General features: G+C 30.3%; 1 protein-coding gene across 1 annotated transcript; it reads right to left on the bottom strand.

The window, feature by feature from the left end:
• Positions 1-3,311: 3,311 nt before the first annotated feature.
• LOC139499934 (uncharacterized) lies at positions 3,312-11,947 on the bottom strand. The gene is made up of 2 exons (XM_071288594.1): positions 11,776-11,947; positions 3,312-4,143 (listed from the first exon to the last, which is right to left on the bottom strand). The coding sequence occupies exons 1-2, from the start codon at positions 11,841-11,843 to the stop codon at positions 3,426-3,428; spliced, it is 786 nt and encodes a 261-aa protein (XP_071144695.1). The 5' UTR covers positions 11,844-11,947; the 3' UTR covers positions 3,312-3,425.
• Positions 11,948-15,044: the final 3,097 nt, after the last annotated feature.

The following is a 15,044-nucleotide window of genomic DNA, read 5'->3' as shown; positions in this document are numbered from 1 at the left end:
TCTAAACGAAGGAGATGTGTGAAACATATATTTAATTTGAAGGAAAATTAACAGTTATTATAAGTTAAAATGAATGATTTTGATATTCTGGGTTCTTTATAATTTGTCCTTTGTCTAATATTAATGGAAAATGACTTTAGGGATTATGTTATTGAGACAGTAACTAACAACACAAAAAAACCTGGACCCCAGAGGTCAATATAGTCTCTAACAAAAACAAGTTTCTATACTATAGGTCAAGTACTTATTTGTATGTTTTTGTGGGTTTTTTTACAACACAACCGAAAATTGTTTAAATAGAGTGAGATTTTATTTACTCAATTTTAATGAAAGGAATTCAGAAACACGCATAAATGTTTAAACCGCTGAAAGGTTTCTAATTAAATGTTCAATTCATATTTTAAAGTTTAAAAGGTACACTTTGGTTCTTATTTGACAACTTTAAGAAAGACCACTTTAATAGTTAACTTGAACACTTGAATATCTTTATTAAAAATTGAAAGTTTAAAAGGGAATATTTTTTCATTATCATTTTTATCCAAAATTACTGGGGTATTTGTGCTCCACAAACTTCAAAGCAACAATACACTCATCACAACAATGTGAATACAACATTAACACATAACTTGCTTCATTCAATTAACAGCAACTATTTCCCCATTCCCTCTTTTATCTCCCCCAGTTCACCAGACTGGATGTAACCTTCTCCCTCTTTTATCTCCCCAAATACACTAGGCCCTGGGATTCCCCCTCTCCTTTTATATCCCCACTTCACCAGAGTCCCAAGGTTTCCCCTCCCCTTTCTTTAAGCCCTAAAATCCCAGGCCAAGGTATTTCCCTTATTCCTCCCTACCTGCCCAAAATCCAAGTCCCAGGTCAATTCTAAATAGATGTTGCTATATTTGGCTATAGGGGTTAATTAAATAGAACAATGAAAGAAAACATCAGCAAGCCAGCATAAGCTTTACATGTTAATTTATATATGCAATGCCAATTATCCTATGCAGGTATGCAGATTGTGCAGTGTTAGATACATTGTTATACTCGACTTGCCAGTGTTAACTTTGGATAAACTTTATATTTTTGTAAAAAAATGAAATTTGAACCCAGCAATTTATGTAATAATGTTGTACTCAGACACTATAATAATGCAATATCATTCACATCAAGTTGTTGTAAGCCTAAATCTTTTGCTGAATTAAAAATTTTAAACTTATTTAATTGCAAGAGAATTTTTTTTTAATTATTTTGCTTTATTATATTTTTTTTTAAAGATATTTAGTAAATTTTGTAGACTTTTCTTTATAGATATTTAGTATATTTTGTTGACTTTATTCTTTATAGATATTTAGTAAATTTTGCAGACTTTAATTTTTCTTTATAGATATTTAGTAAATTTTGTGGACTTCTTTCATTATAGATATTTAGTAAATTTTAGGACTTTTTTCTTTGAAGATATTTGGTGAATTTTGTGGACTTTTCTTTATAGATATTTAGTAAATTTTGTGGACTTCTTTCATTATAGATATTTAGTAAATTTTGTGGACTTTTTTCTTTATAGATATTTAGTAAATTTTGTAGACTTTTTTCATTATAGATATTTAGTAAATTTTGTGGACTTTTTTCTTTATAGATATTTAGTAAATTTTGTTGACTTTATTCTTTATAGATATTTAGTAAATTTTGCAGACTTTAATTTTTCTTTATAGATATTTAGTAAATTTTGTTGACTTTATTCTTTATAGATATTTAGTAAATTTTGCAGACTTTAATTTTTCTTTATAGATATTTAGTAAATTTTGTGGACTTTTTTCATTATAGATATTTAGTAAATTTAGTGGACTTTTTTCTTTATAGATATTTAGTAAATTTAGTGGACTTTTTTCTTTATAGATATTTAGTAAATTTGTGGACTTTTTTCTTTATAGATATTTAGTAAATTTTGTGGACTTTCTTTTTTTAGTAAATATTGTGGACTTCTTTCATTATAGATATTTAGTTAATTATGTCGACTTTATTCTTTTAGAGATATTTAGTAAATTTTGTGGACTTTTTTCTTTCGAGATATTTAGTAAATTTTGTGGACTTTTTTCTTTCGAGATATTTAGTAAATTTTGTCGACTGTTTATCTTTTAATAGATATTTATATATTTAGTAAATTTTGTAGACATTTTTCCTTATAGATATTTATCAAATTTTGTTGACGAATTTAAACTATAAACACTAAACATATTGTATAGATCCCCATCTTTGTTGAAGACTATGTTGACCTAAAGACGCCTTGTTTTTGTTGTTTGTTTAGTACCCCTCATTGATGTATACCAAATATATTCTTGAATTTATCAGAAGCTGCCAAATTAAGATACAGAAACCTTATTTAATATTTTATTAAATTTTAAAAGAGAGGTCAAGGTTAAAATGAACAAATGTGAAATTTTTGGGATGTTAAATTTAATAGGAAATAAGTGATATTTTCATTTTTTGTTTTACTTCTGATCTGGTACTTTTTTTATAAATGCTCTCAATGAATAATGAAACAGAAGTGGTAATTTTATCCTTTCATCCAGAAGAGAAAATTGCAGAAAAAAATTCCCTTTATTTAAACTATGAAATTTATGTAGTGGACAAATTTAATGTTCATTTTCTTTCTAAAGGGTGGTGACAATTTAAATGTTAAACTGATCGAGTCAAAGGAAATATTTTGTATTTTTCATCAAAATTTCAAAAGCGAAATGGAATGTTGCACTGTTATGCTGGATTTTTATGCCCCATACATGGCCATTATGTTTTCTGGTCTTACCCGTTCGTCCGTTTGTTGGTCCGTTCGTTTGTCTGTCTGTTCGTCACACTTCGGGTTAAAAGTTACTCTGGTATTTATAAGATGCAACTTTTTAATTTTAAATTTAAAATTTAAAAATGTTGACCTGAAATGATTGGATATCTATACTGATTGACCTTGACCTGACTGATAATTATGGTGATCCATTTTGACAGTTTAACATGTGTTGGATAAAAAGAAATAGTCACGTTACAAAAACACAGACACACACTCTTTATAAATTTGCAAATAAAGTAAATTAAACATTAAAAACTTTCATTTAAATTACAACAAAATATTTTCTTAAAACCTTAAATTAATAAATAGCCAAAATTATAAAAAAAAATCTTTTAAAGTTTGAAGAAATTGTGTTACTTAGCAAAGAATGAAAATCTTTCAAAAATAAATGGAATGACCATAAATCAAAACAAAAAGTTCAAGTTCAAAAATTAACTTTTCCAAACATTTTTTTTTAAACTAAAACAAAAATTTATACTTTTCAAAACTTTTTTTTTAAACTAAAGCAAAAATTTATACTTTTCCAATTTTCCTTTTTTTAAGAAAATATACAAAATGTATATGTATTTACCAAAAATTAACCAAAAAATTAGACAGCTGAGACAGTTTGGTATGAAGTAACAAGGCAGCCTAGCACTCTAGCCATCTGTCTCCACCCAACAAACCTCCCAGCTGCCTCAGGGACAGGAGCAACCTCAACCACTGGAGCAGGGATCACCTCCCAGTCCAAAGGAACACCTACATCATTACCTATAACAATATACGGTGTAACTGGAGTGGCTGGAACCTCAACCTCTTCAGGACCATACCAGACAGTCTCTTCAGCATGGCTGGTTGTTGCATCCTCATCCACTACCTCCTCGAACAAAACAGTCTCCTCCTCTGTTGGCAGGAAAGACACTGTCTTCTCCAGGAACCAGTCGGCTGGTTCCTCCACCGTTGTGTCCATACCACACAGCAGAGACAGCTCGATGACCTCTTCTTCCTCCAGAGTTGACTCCAGAACCTCCTCGCCAGCTATCTCAACCTCAACCATATCATCCTCGTCATCAGCTATTTGAATAGCTGCTTCAGGAACCATGACGGAGAATAATCGTACCCGAGGTACAATAACTGCTTCGAAATGTTCAGGTTGATCATTTCTTGGCAGCTCAGGAGACGCAACTGGGAGAAGTACTGGTTCTGGCTCCAACCCTAAAAGACGACGAGAGCATCGTGGTGCCTCTAGTCGTGGAGCCACATATCCGTATGGCATACCAACTCGTTGGAGACGCCTGTTCATCTGGTTGTCCACGTAGGTCCTCACACTGAAATATAATATTTTGAATATAATACATATTCTGCTTCCCACTTTTTTTTAACATAACGATCACATGTCATATTGATTATGAAACAAGGTCTTTGAGATACTGTAAAGTCAGAAATTACTGAATCTATTTATAATTGTGATTTTTTTAGAAAGTACCAAATTATTCATTTAAAAAAAAATCACAAATTCTGAATTTACAGTGACAAAGAAAATAGAAATTGTTCACTCAGAAAATAAGAATTCATAGTTCAAGGAGCAAGTAAGATATAGCCCTTTTTCAAATTTTCATGCATGTTTTTTAAAGCATCAACATTAAAAAACAGGCAAAAAAAGCGTACACCAAAGCGTTTTGATTGGTTAAGTTTCCTAAACAATTGAAATTCAACCAATGACGTAACGTTATTTTCACTTTGGTGTACAAGCAATTAGATTACCCATAGTTCTTTAGATTCTGAAAAGGCGAATTAAAAACAGAGCCCAGAGTTCCACAATACTAAATATCAAAGTCAGAAAGGTCAATTTGATGTTTAAAGTTCTCTTTTGTCAATATACGAGTTATATTGTCTCCTATCTAATATTAACAAGTTTTCATTCAAGTTTGTGGCAAGTCCCAATTTGTCTTACTTGTGATGTCATGAATACACTTGTACCACATGTGGAGCAGGATCTGCTTACCCTTCCGGCGCACCTGAGATCACCCCTAGTTTTTGGTGGGGTTCGTGTTGCTTATTCTTTGGTTTTCTATGTTGTGTCATGTGTACTATTGTTTGTTTGTTTGTCTTTTTCATTTTTAGCCATGGCGTTGTCAGTTTATTTTCGATTTATGAGTTTGACTGTCCCTCTGGTATCTTTCTTCCCTTTTTTGTACATAAATTTTCACAAAATTGTTATATTTCATTAATCTGGTAATTGATTTAGCTATAATTATAAACCATCAAGTGTGATATGATATTTATCCACTCGAGGCAGTTAAATTATCAATTTAAAATGTGAGGGTCGCCCGAGCGTTTTTAATATTTAAAATTTAACTGTCAAGAGTTGATAAATATTGTATATAACACAAGATTTGGTGGTGGAATCAGATTCTCTAGGGATTTTTATGCTATAATGGAAGCAAACTTATTCCTTTTTCTGGATTGATTTGAAAAAGGTGTGTTCTTTCTTTACATCAATATCAGACATGATGGTCGACTTTCTATACACCATCATCAGACATGGTTGACTTTCTATACATCAATATCAGACATGGTTGCCTTTTTTAATGAAGTCACAATAAGAAATTCAGAGGAAAGCAAGAAAATGTGACATTATAATTGAAATTTGACCAATGAAAAGCTGAGATCAAATGAACCACATGTTGATTAAATAAAAATAATCAACAGATTAGGAAAACGATAAATCAGCGTAGAATTAGAGAAATATAAATATATATATGTGCTTTATTATGACAATATATTGTATATATATAGTTTAAAATTTTAGCCATTTTGAAATCGCATCAAACATCCTGCTTTCCCTGTCTGTACCCAAAATGAAAATTATAACCTCATGCATATAAGTGATTTAGTATTCCATTGTTTTAGGCTATATAAGTTATAATAAATTAATTTGGTGTTAGTGAAAATATCACCTTAAAGGTTTAAATTCCAGTTTATAAGGCATATTCTGAACTGTGACAATTATTTAGGAACATTTCTGCAAATAGTCTTTCACAAGACAGGGGTATTTTTTTGCATATTTATGTTTTTTTGCTAACGCAATTATTCATTTTTATTTTAGTACACAGCTCTATCCTGCATTTGTTTGGAAAGAATATTCATGTTAATTATATTTCCAGTTTTGCCCACTGGCCAGAATATTTCTTTCTCAAATCCTTCCAACCCACACTACACCTTAAAAAATCTTTAATCCTGTGATATTCATTGTTTTTAATTCATAACGTTACGGTCTTAATCAGGCTATTCAACAAAAATGTTTCATATATTGTCATCTTGGACTTTCAGAGATATAACACTTCAGCATAGGATTTTGTTGTTTTTTGAAGGTCATATATAAAAAGAGATCTATTATAATAATAGTCCAGCTATCTGTATTCTAAGGTGTTAATATTTGTATTAATGGCAATCACACCATTTATTTCTAGATAATATAAAGAATGGCTGGAAAAATATTCAGGACCCTTTATGTAGCATTCTTTAACATTTCCAATTCTGATCATACATGCTGCTGTTCATGAGGCAAACATTTTAAAGGGGAACCACAATAAAAAAAACACCATTGTATCCACACAATTACTCATCAGAGGCAAATCAAAACATTTGGCGAACCATACAAGGAAGTTTAACTGCTAACTTTAAATTTTATCCAAACAATTACTCATCAGAGGCACTCAAATCAAAACATTTGGAGAACCAAACAAAGAAGTTTAACTCACTAGCTAACTTTAAAATTTTAATCTGTTAACGTAGCTGTGGATTTATTTATTTTAGTGGGTATCGGTTTTCATGGATTAAGGAAAACTTGCTTTTTCATGGATATTTGATTTTGTGGTTTTGCCAGTCTTTCCATGTAAACCCTATAGAAAATTTGTAATTTGTTGAACATTTGAATTTGTGGTACAATGGTAGCTACAAAACCACAAAAACTTGATCCAACTAATAATAATGAATCCACAGTATACAAAATATTTGCTTATAATTGACAGAAAAAGAAGGGGAGTCTCTGACTGTACATGAAATTTTGCAAGTTTAATGGTAATAATTTGATCATCTAAAACTTGGAATTAAGGTTTTAACTGTCAAAAAATTAAGTGTTGTTTTTCAGAAAATTCCCTTTAAAATCAAGGGGAGATAATTGCATCAAAATTTACAGGACAAATTGAATTCCTCAAAAAAAAGTAAGGCATGTGACCTCTATCGTCGTTTTATTTGTTATTTTTCTGTGCAATTTATAAAATAAAATACTCTCATTGAATCATTATCAATTCTATTGTTTAATGTTTCCTCTATAAGGGAATAAAATGCTTCGCTGAGAACAACTAGGTACGCCTGCAGAGGTCCAACCCTGAACAGTTGGGGCAAAAATGAAAATAAAATTCAAGGTCTGAATTTAGATTGTAATTAAATATTTTACATATCATAGTTTTCTGAATAAATGTAGTCAAAGAACTTGAAATTGGTTATATGAATTGAATTCAGTGGCGGATCCAGAACTTTTCCTAAGGGGGGGCCCGCTCCAGTCATGCTTCAATGATTCCCTATATAATCAACCAAATTTTTCCCATGAAAGGGGGGGGGGGGCCTATGGAATTTATATTCAATTAAAGATTTCTTGCTGTTGTGTAATTTATACTGTGATGTTGCTCAATATTTAGTAAATCTGTTGTCAGACTCAACAAATAAAGTAAACTGTTACATTTATTCTCAACATCATATAAGAAATTTATAAAAATCAAAAGAGAGAAATAATTCACTTAAGTTTTTATAAGAATTGCTGTAAGCATTTGAGTTTTTTCCAGAAAAACTGGAAAATACCCCTTTTATTATGAATAAAACCCTGTGTTACTCAGAAACTTAAAATCTAACATTTATAAAAATCAAAAGAGAGCTCACGTCAATAGATATAAACAATTCACCTCAATTTCTTGCAAGTTGGTGAAAGCATTCTTGAGTTATTGTATGAAAACTGGAAAATCCCCCTTTTTTTAATTTATAAAACCCTATAACTCTTAAACATATAATCTAAAATTTATAAAAATATATAATATAACGGCAATAGAAGTTTTATGCAAATTGGTTCAAGCGTTTTTGAGTTAATATCCAACATGTTGATGAAGGACGGACAATGGTGTACTAGGCCATAATACGTCCTGTAAACCGGTGTATAAAAATTAAGTTTCCCTATATAAAAAAAACAATAGTTGATTTTTTTAATTTCAATTAATGTATCTTTGGGAACGGGTTTATCTTCAGCATATCAATAAAAAAAATATATAAAGGGTGAACAACAATGAAACAGCAACCCTACAAAACAAATAACTTAACCTCTGGAGATCAACAGTTGTTGATTTCAAAACAGATAAATATAGATTCCTACACTGCAACAAGTGTTTTACGATATTTCACCACTCGAGAAAGTTAAATTTTATTATTTGAAGCACGAGGCTTGCCGAGCTCTTTAAATAACTAAAATTTAACTGTCGAGAGTGGAGAAATATTGTAATACACGAGTTATATAGTGTCCGAATCTGTTTCTCTAATGATTTTTATCCTTCTTTTTCAAAGATTTTCAGAAACTTGTGTTCTTTATATGCGACGTCATCAGGCATTGCCGCCTTTTTTCATGGCGTCACAATAGAAAAATTCAGAAGAAAACAAAACATTTAGACGTCATAATTAAATTTCGACTAATCATTTGCCGAGAACAGATTTTTCACTAGTGAGGAGAAATGTTTTTCTCACACCGGTCAGGAAATGTGAAAATAGCACAAAAATAAGGGAAGTGTCTTTACTTTACATATTATTTTTGGCATGTCTGCTTATACATGTACAAAGACATTTGAACACAAAACTTCTACATTAGAATGCCTTTAAGTAAAGTCCCCTTGTACCCAACACCTTCACTTAAATTAATTTGGCTTGTTTAATTTTCATAAAATTTTGATACAATATTAACTTTGACCCTTTGGAAAAAATATATATAGAGCTGCGCTATAAGCACGCTCATGATATGCCTGTAGCATACGTCAATAGATATAAACAATTCACCAAATTTTCATTAAAGTTGATGGAATTGTTTTTAAGGGATTGTCTGAAAACTGGAAAATCACCCTTTTTTAAGGATAAAACTTCATAACATGGAAATTAAAAATCTGAAATTTATAAAAATCCAAAGGGAGCTTATGTCAATAAATATAACCAATTCAAAAAAGTTTCATAAAAGTTGGTGGAAGTGGTTTTTTTTAGTAATTGTCCCAAAGTGTGGACTTCAACCAATCACTTTCTCAGAAAAATTTCATTGGGTGACATAGCAGTTTGACAAACACTAATTTTGATCATTGAGAATTTTTTTAGCAATACAATGTGATTACTGGTGTAGCTGATTTTACAGAGTTATCTCCCTGTAGTGTTGGGTATCACCATTATGTCAGATATTTACTCAGTCTCTCTCCAGGTCACAAGTTTATCATCCTATCATATAATGATAAAGGGGCAAATTGTTGCTGTGTTTTTTATTCAATTATCTTAATATTGGCAGGTTTGCATTCTTAGTCTACTTATAAATCTTGAACTTGATGAATGCTAGAATTATTGGGCATACATTTTCTGATAGGTAAAAAGTACAAAACATTTCATCTGTATCCTGACCTGGATGAAGAGTCTTTGGTAGCTCATTAATGTATTGGCCAGTTTGAAAGAAAACAAGACTTATAATAATATCAATATATGAATATGTCATAAATAAATAAGACTGTTCTCTGCCCCTTTGGAACATATATATTTGCAACTTAGAAAATATTTTAGTCAGGGTATTTTTTGGTGACAAAATTTATTCCTTTTCATCAATCAATCCTCTTAGTTGGTGGATAGTGGGAAACAATGAAAACAAGAGACAGCAAACCAGATTTTCCTTCAGAGATCAAAGTGTATAAACAGCATTTAAGCTTAAAACAGCTCTCAATTTGAATTGTGATTGAATATTTGATACAGCATTGTTTTTTTCGTCGTCTGTCATCAACATTTGAGACTTTACTTTTCCAAGTTGGGGTACACAATTTTTCAGTGAAAATCATGAACATCAAACTCGACCATCATTTTGTCATCAGTAACAACATCTTAAAATTTAATAAGCATTGGTTGAATGGTTCATGAGTAAATGCAGACACAATTGGAAAAGGATTTTTCAATCTTTCAAGAACCATAACTCCTGAACAAGAAAAGTTAAAATCATCATTATTGAACTTGACCTCAATTTGGTTCTCAGTAACAACATATTCAAATAATAAAAGCTTTGGTTGAACAGTTCATGAGTAAGTGCACGAACAACATTTGCCAGCTGCCCGCTGCCCACCCCCATACATCCCCAATATTTCCATGTCATTCAAACTTTTATATTGATTCACAAGAAGTCATCAAATTAGCCAATGCTGCTAAATTATCGACTCGAATAGATCCATACTGACAACTTTTTTATTTCGGTCAACTCTGTTTTGTTTAAAATTGAATGATCTGTTGAAGCAATATTTTGTTTAAAGGGGAGACAATAAATGAAACTTGCAAATTAAGTCCCCTTATTTTCTAGTCCTTAAGCAAAATAACAAATTTATGTCTGAAATTCCTTTAAATCTTTTAAAACAATTTGTTAAACAATTGATTTTTTTCCACTTTAACTGTCGAATTGTAACCTATATTTCTTCTTTAAATAAAAATCTACATCAAAGAAAATGTTTGATAGTGAAAACATGTTAAAACTTTTTTTCTCTCACTCAATACTGTTGACATATTTTCATAAATGCTTTTGGTGGGGCTGGGTGAATTTGTCAGAAGTTCAGAAGTCTTAACAATGGTAAAAAAGATTTGTAAATTTTGAGGTGGATTTTTTCATGAACGCCCAATCATGTACATATTTTAAAAACATCCAAGAGTGTCAAAAGTGTGGAAAGGGATTAATATAAGTTGCAACAACTTGTTTCCCAATCAAATGTAAGTAAATATGTTTAAACTAAACTAAGAAAAGAGCACTTTTTAAAATAACACAAGAAAAGAACATTACATAGGTAGATAACCTAATCCGAATTAAAAAATTTTGTTCACTTTGAGACTAAGGTCCCGAAATAATCTTGACTGGATCTGATTTCGTAAACAACACTTTTTAATTAAGGTGAAACTGAGGTGAAAAAAGAAATGAATTCATGTGAACTTTCTTATACAGTGGTATATGTCTTGGCAATTATCAATATGCAGTGCCCACACTTTTTATATGTTTATGAATCTTATATATATGTTTTAAAAACTTTAACTGTAGACTGTACATATGTAATGTTAACTTGAAAAAAAATGAAGTCCATTTATAAGTAAAATACGAATAAACAGGTACAAAATTTTAACAAAATTTCCTTCTAGATATATAGCTTCTGTTAAGTTTGGTACAAATCCAAAATAGTATAAGAAATTAAGTTATTAAAATTTTAATAACTTTAACCAGAGTGAATGTGTTGTTTCCTGGCATTAAATATAAGTCCATTTATAAGTAAAATAGGGAAAAAATGGTATTTCATTTTTACAAAATTTACATCTGGATACTATCTTATGATCATAAACAAGCTTCCGTCCAAGATTGGTTGAAATCCAGTATAGTTTATTAAAGTTTTAAAAACTTTAACCACAGAAATTAAACTGAGAATGACCATGGGTGCAAAATATCAATATAAGTTTTGTGTGTTTCTGTAGGGAGTTTATTTTGCACCCTTGAACTAATGTATCAAGAGACCTTACATACATTATGTAGCACTCATTTCAGCTTTTTCACAAGAATGTGCAATAATCTACTGGTCAGTACACTTTTTGCTTGTTTACTAATCATTGAGGTTACATTTTTCTATGAAAAGAGATTGTAAAATAATATAACTTACCGTGGAGCAACTGGAGGTAGGCCGTTTCCTAAAACTGCTACTAAGTCGTTTACTGTGTTCATTGCCATGTCTTTATGTTATTCGCTATGTATTTTCTATATGTGGGCTGAAAACAAAAATTGAAACCAATGGTGAAAATTTGTTCATGAAAAAATACAATCTAAAAAATATATGAAACAATCCTTAAATGTAACCACTTATTGTTAAGTTTTTACTTTTTTATAACAAATTTAAACACCTCTCTTAAAAAGTTGATAAAAATATTAATTTTCTCAACCCCAAAAAGGTAATTAATTAATCAACCCAACCAAAATAAAGACATAGATATTTTTTTTTAAATGTGACAAGAGCAAAACTTAAAAGAAACAAAAAATGACTTAAATTCAAGGACTGCTTCTAAAGACTTGACCACCTGACCACTGCATTCAACCAATCCTATGGCAGTCGAGTTCATCCTGTTTTGTAACTCAAAACCACAGTAACTGAAGACTTAAGGAGAAGAGGAATTCTGTTTAAACAAAAAAAATGTTATTTTCTCAAAAAAAAAAGAAACCAATAAAAATATGTATTCAAATAATTCTATTGACCAAAGTCTACATATCTACTGAAATGACTGTTAAATAAAATATTAAAACTATTTAATTACCAATTCAATGACCAAACATTAGAAAATTCCTAATTCATTAACTGTTTTTGTAAACAATTGCAGATTGTTATAAATATTAAAATTTGAACGTACAAATTTCAAAATTATCACTTTTTACTAGTCCTGTTTTTATTTTCAAGCACAAAATAAAGAATTTAAATGAAAAATTATTTATATTTATTTTAAGAAATTTTTGCACAAGATATTCCTCCTCCTAAAACTGATGTATTTGATGAACATGTATTCCAAGGACAGACACAGTAGTACATCAGCTACCATTCATATATAATTACATTAGATGTATGTTTCATTATAATACTTTATTATGATTGGCTAACTGCCATAAGCGGATCCAGGGGGGGAGGGCCCCATCCCCCCTTTTTGTGGAAAAATTTGGTTGATTATATAGGGAATCACTGAAGAATGAATGGAGCGGGCATTTTTTTTCATGATCATAGCTAAAAAATGTAATTATAAGTATTGAATGCTTCTTTTTGTAACTTCATAGGGTTGTAAAGGCGTTGAACGGGCGCATATTTTAAAAATGAAGCGTGTATGAAGCGCAGAAACAAAATGTACTTTGGTCAACACTTTTACACCCCAATGAAGTTACAAAAAGAAGCCTTCAATTCTTAAATATTGTAGCTTGTCAGTAATCTCCAAACTTTCTACAACAGCTTGAAACATCTCCAGCCAGTAGTATTTGGTATAAATATTCATTACTACAAAAGATTATAAACACAGCAAAAATTAGATGCATTTAACACTGTAAAATAGAAGTGTTTTGCTTGTATGTATATTACATTTAACTGTGTTTTAAACAGGTTTCTTTTGCATAGATTTAAGTTTGTTATGTATTGATTTAATATTTCTGTGAATTTGCCATTATTTTGTCTGATCATGTTCGACTTGTGGTCAGTGATTTTGCATATAATGAGGGTTTGGATGGGGTTAAATGATTAAAGAATAATGACCTTAAAAAATGAAGATTAGAGAAAAAAAGGGTTTAATTTTTTGAAGATTTATACAAAAAAGAGGTTATTTTTTTTAAAGATTAAAGAAAAAAGGGGTGAAAATTAAATGTTTACAGAATAACAGACCCCCCATCCAGACCCTCATATAATTTGTCAAGTCTCTCTTCGTCAGTGGTCAGTGACTTTGCATATAATTTGTCAAGTCTCTCTTCGGCTAGTGGTTGGTGATTTTGACATTATTTTGTCTGTCCCTCTTTGACTTCTTGTCCCTTTATCTTCAACCTTTTTTGTTTTACGATCATGAAAGTTATCTCATATATATCTCTCAACAATTTTATATATGTATATTTCATTTTTTTAAGGAATTCTGTGTACAAAATCTGAATATGCTCAATATTTGATCAGTCCTAAAGAAAAACTTGTCAAATAATATATTTTAATCATTGTTGAGGGTTGTGAAGCCAGAAATTATAGAAAAATATTTATCTCCAAATTGCATTTTTCCATCTTTAATTGCACAAAACAAATTAAAAGTAAACTAACTGTTCATTAAAATTTGAAAATTAATAAAAAAATTGCATACAAATAAGTTTCACAACTCTCAATGAAATTTTAAATACCACAGAGGAGGGAAACAAAAAGACAGGTCTTCAGCAACATAAATATGAAAACCAAGTGTTGCTCGAGATAAAAACTCAGCAAATTTGTGCCAAATTGTTACATGTATTAAGCATCAAAAATTTGCTTTTCCTATCCACCAAAGGCAATTAAGGCTACATAAAAAAAGAACATGTGGTATGATTGCCAATGAGAAAACTCCCAATATGAAACCAAATAACTTCAGTTTAATATTTTTGTGTTTTTCCATTAATGATTTTCACACACAAAAAAATCCTCTATGGTATTTAAAACAATATAGAGCTATACTCATGAAATGGATCAAGTAGTCAGCAGTCCAAAATCATGAAGATGTCCACATCTCTGTAGTTTCAATCTTTTAACAAAACAAATACACATCAACCATATTCTTGTTCATTTTTGCATCTACATCAGTTTACGAAATCGCGAACATAAAAATCAACAACAAAAAATAAACATGTTAACACTTCAATTACCTATTTTAATTTGCAAAGATTTCCGGCGCGAAATCTCTTTTATACCACGAGATCACATGACCATTTTTTTTTTAGTTTTGGACCGTAAAGTGTATACTTCACAATATATATAATATACACAATTAACAGAGTTCAAATTCGGAATTCCCTTAAAAAAAATGAAAAAACAATTATGATAAATAAAAATAATGATCAAACTGTTAATTTCAACCTGTTTGCGGATAAAAAGAAATGGGTTGCCTGAATCGCCGATGACCTTGAACTTTGTTTGATAACTCAGAAACTGTATATAATCCGATTTCTAGTTCCCTGCTTTAAAAGCATCGGAGTAGACATAAGAAATTGACTGACTCTTATTTCTTATTTCTTTTTTTAAATGCTTGAAAGATGCAAGAACGATAATCATAATCTAATCAGTATAGTAAAGAACAGAACATCAGGAATACCCCCCCCCCCCCCCCCCCCCACAAAAAAAACAAAAAAACACAACAAAAAACTTAGTTTTACAAGAATACGAGTAAGATCTTTCTAATA

Source organism: Mytilus edulis, chromosome 13 (assembly GCF_963676685.1).
Source record: "Mytilus edulis chromosome 13, xbMytEdul2.2, whole genome shotgun sequence".
In the NCBI taxonomy this organism is placed as follows: Eukaryota; Metazoa; Mollusca; class Bivalvia; order Mytilida; family Mytilidae; genus Mytilus; species Mytilus edulis.
The sequence above is the reverse complement of the archived record's forward strand: the minus strand, read 5'-3'. Positions and strand labels throughout refer to the sequence as shown.

What these genes read in the sequence shown, in the direction of transcription:
- LOC139499934 (XM_071288594.1), bottom strand. Translation starts at nt 11,843, where the DNA reads ATGGCAATGAACACAGTAAACGACTTAGTAGCAGTTTTAGGAAACGGC. An exon ending in CTACCTCCAGTTGCTCCACG is followed by an intron (nt 4,144 to 11,775) that starts GTAAGTTATATT and finishes ATTATATTTCAG; the next exon opens with TGTGAGGACCTACGTGGACA.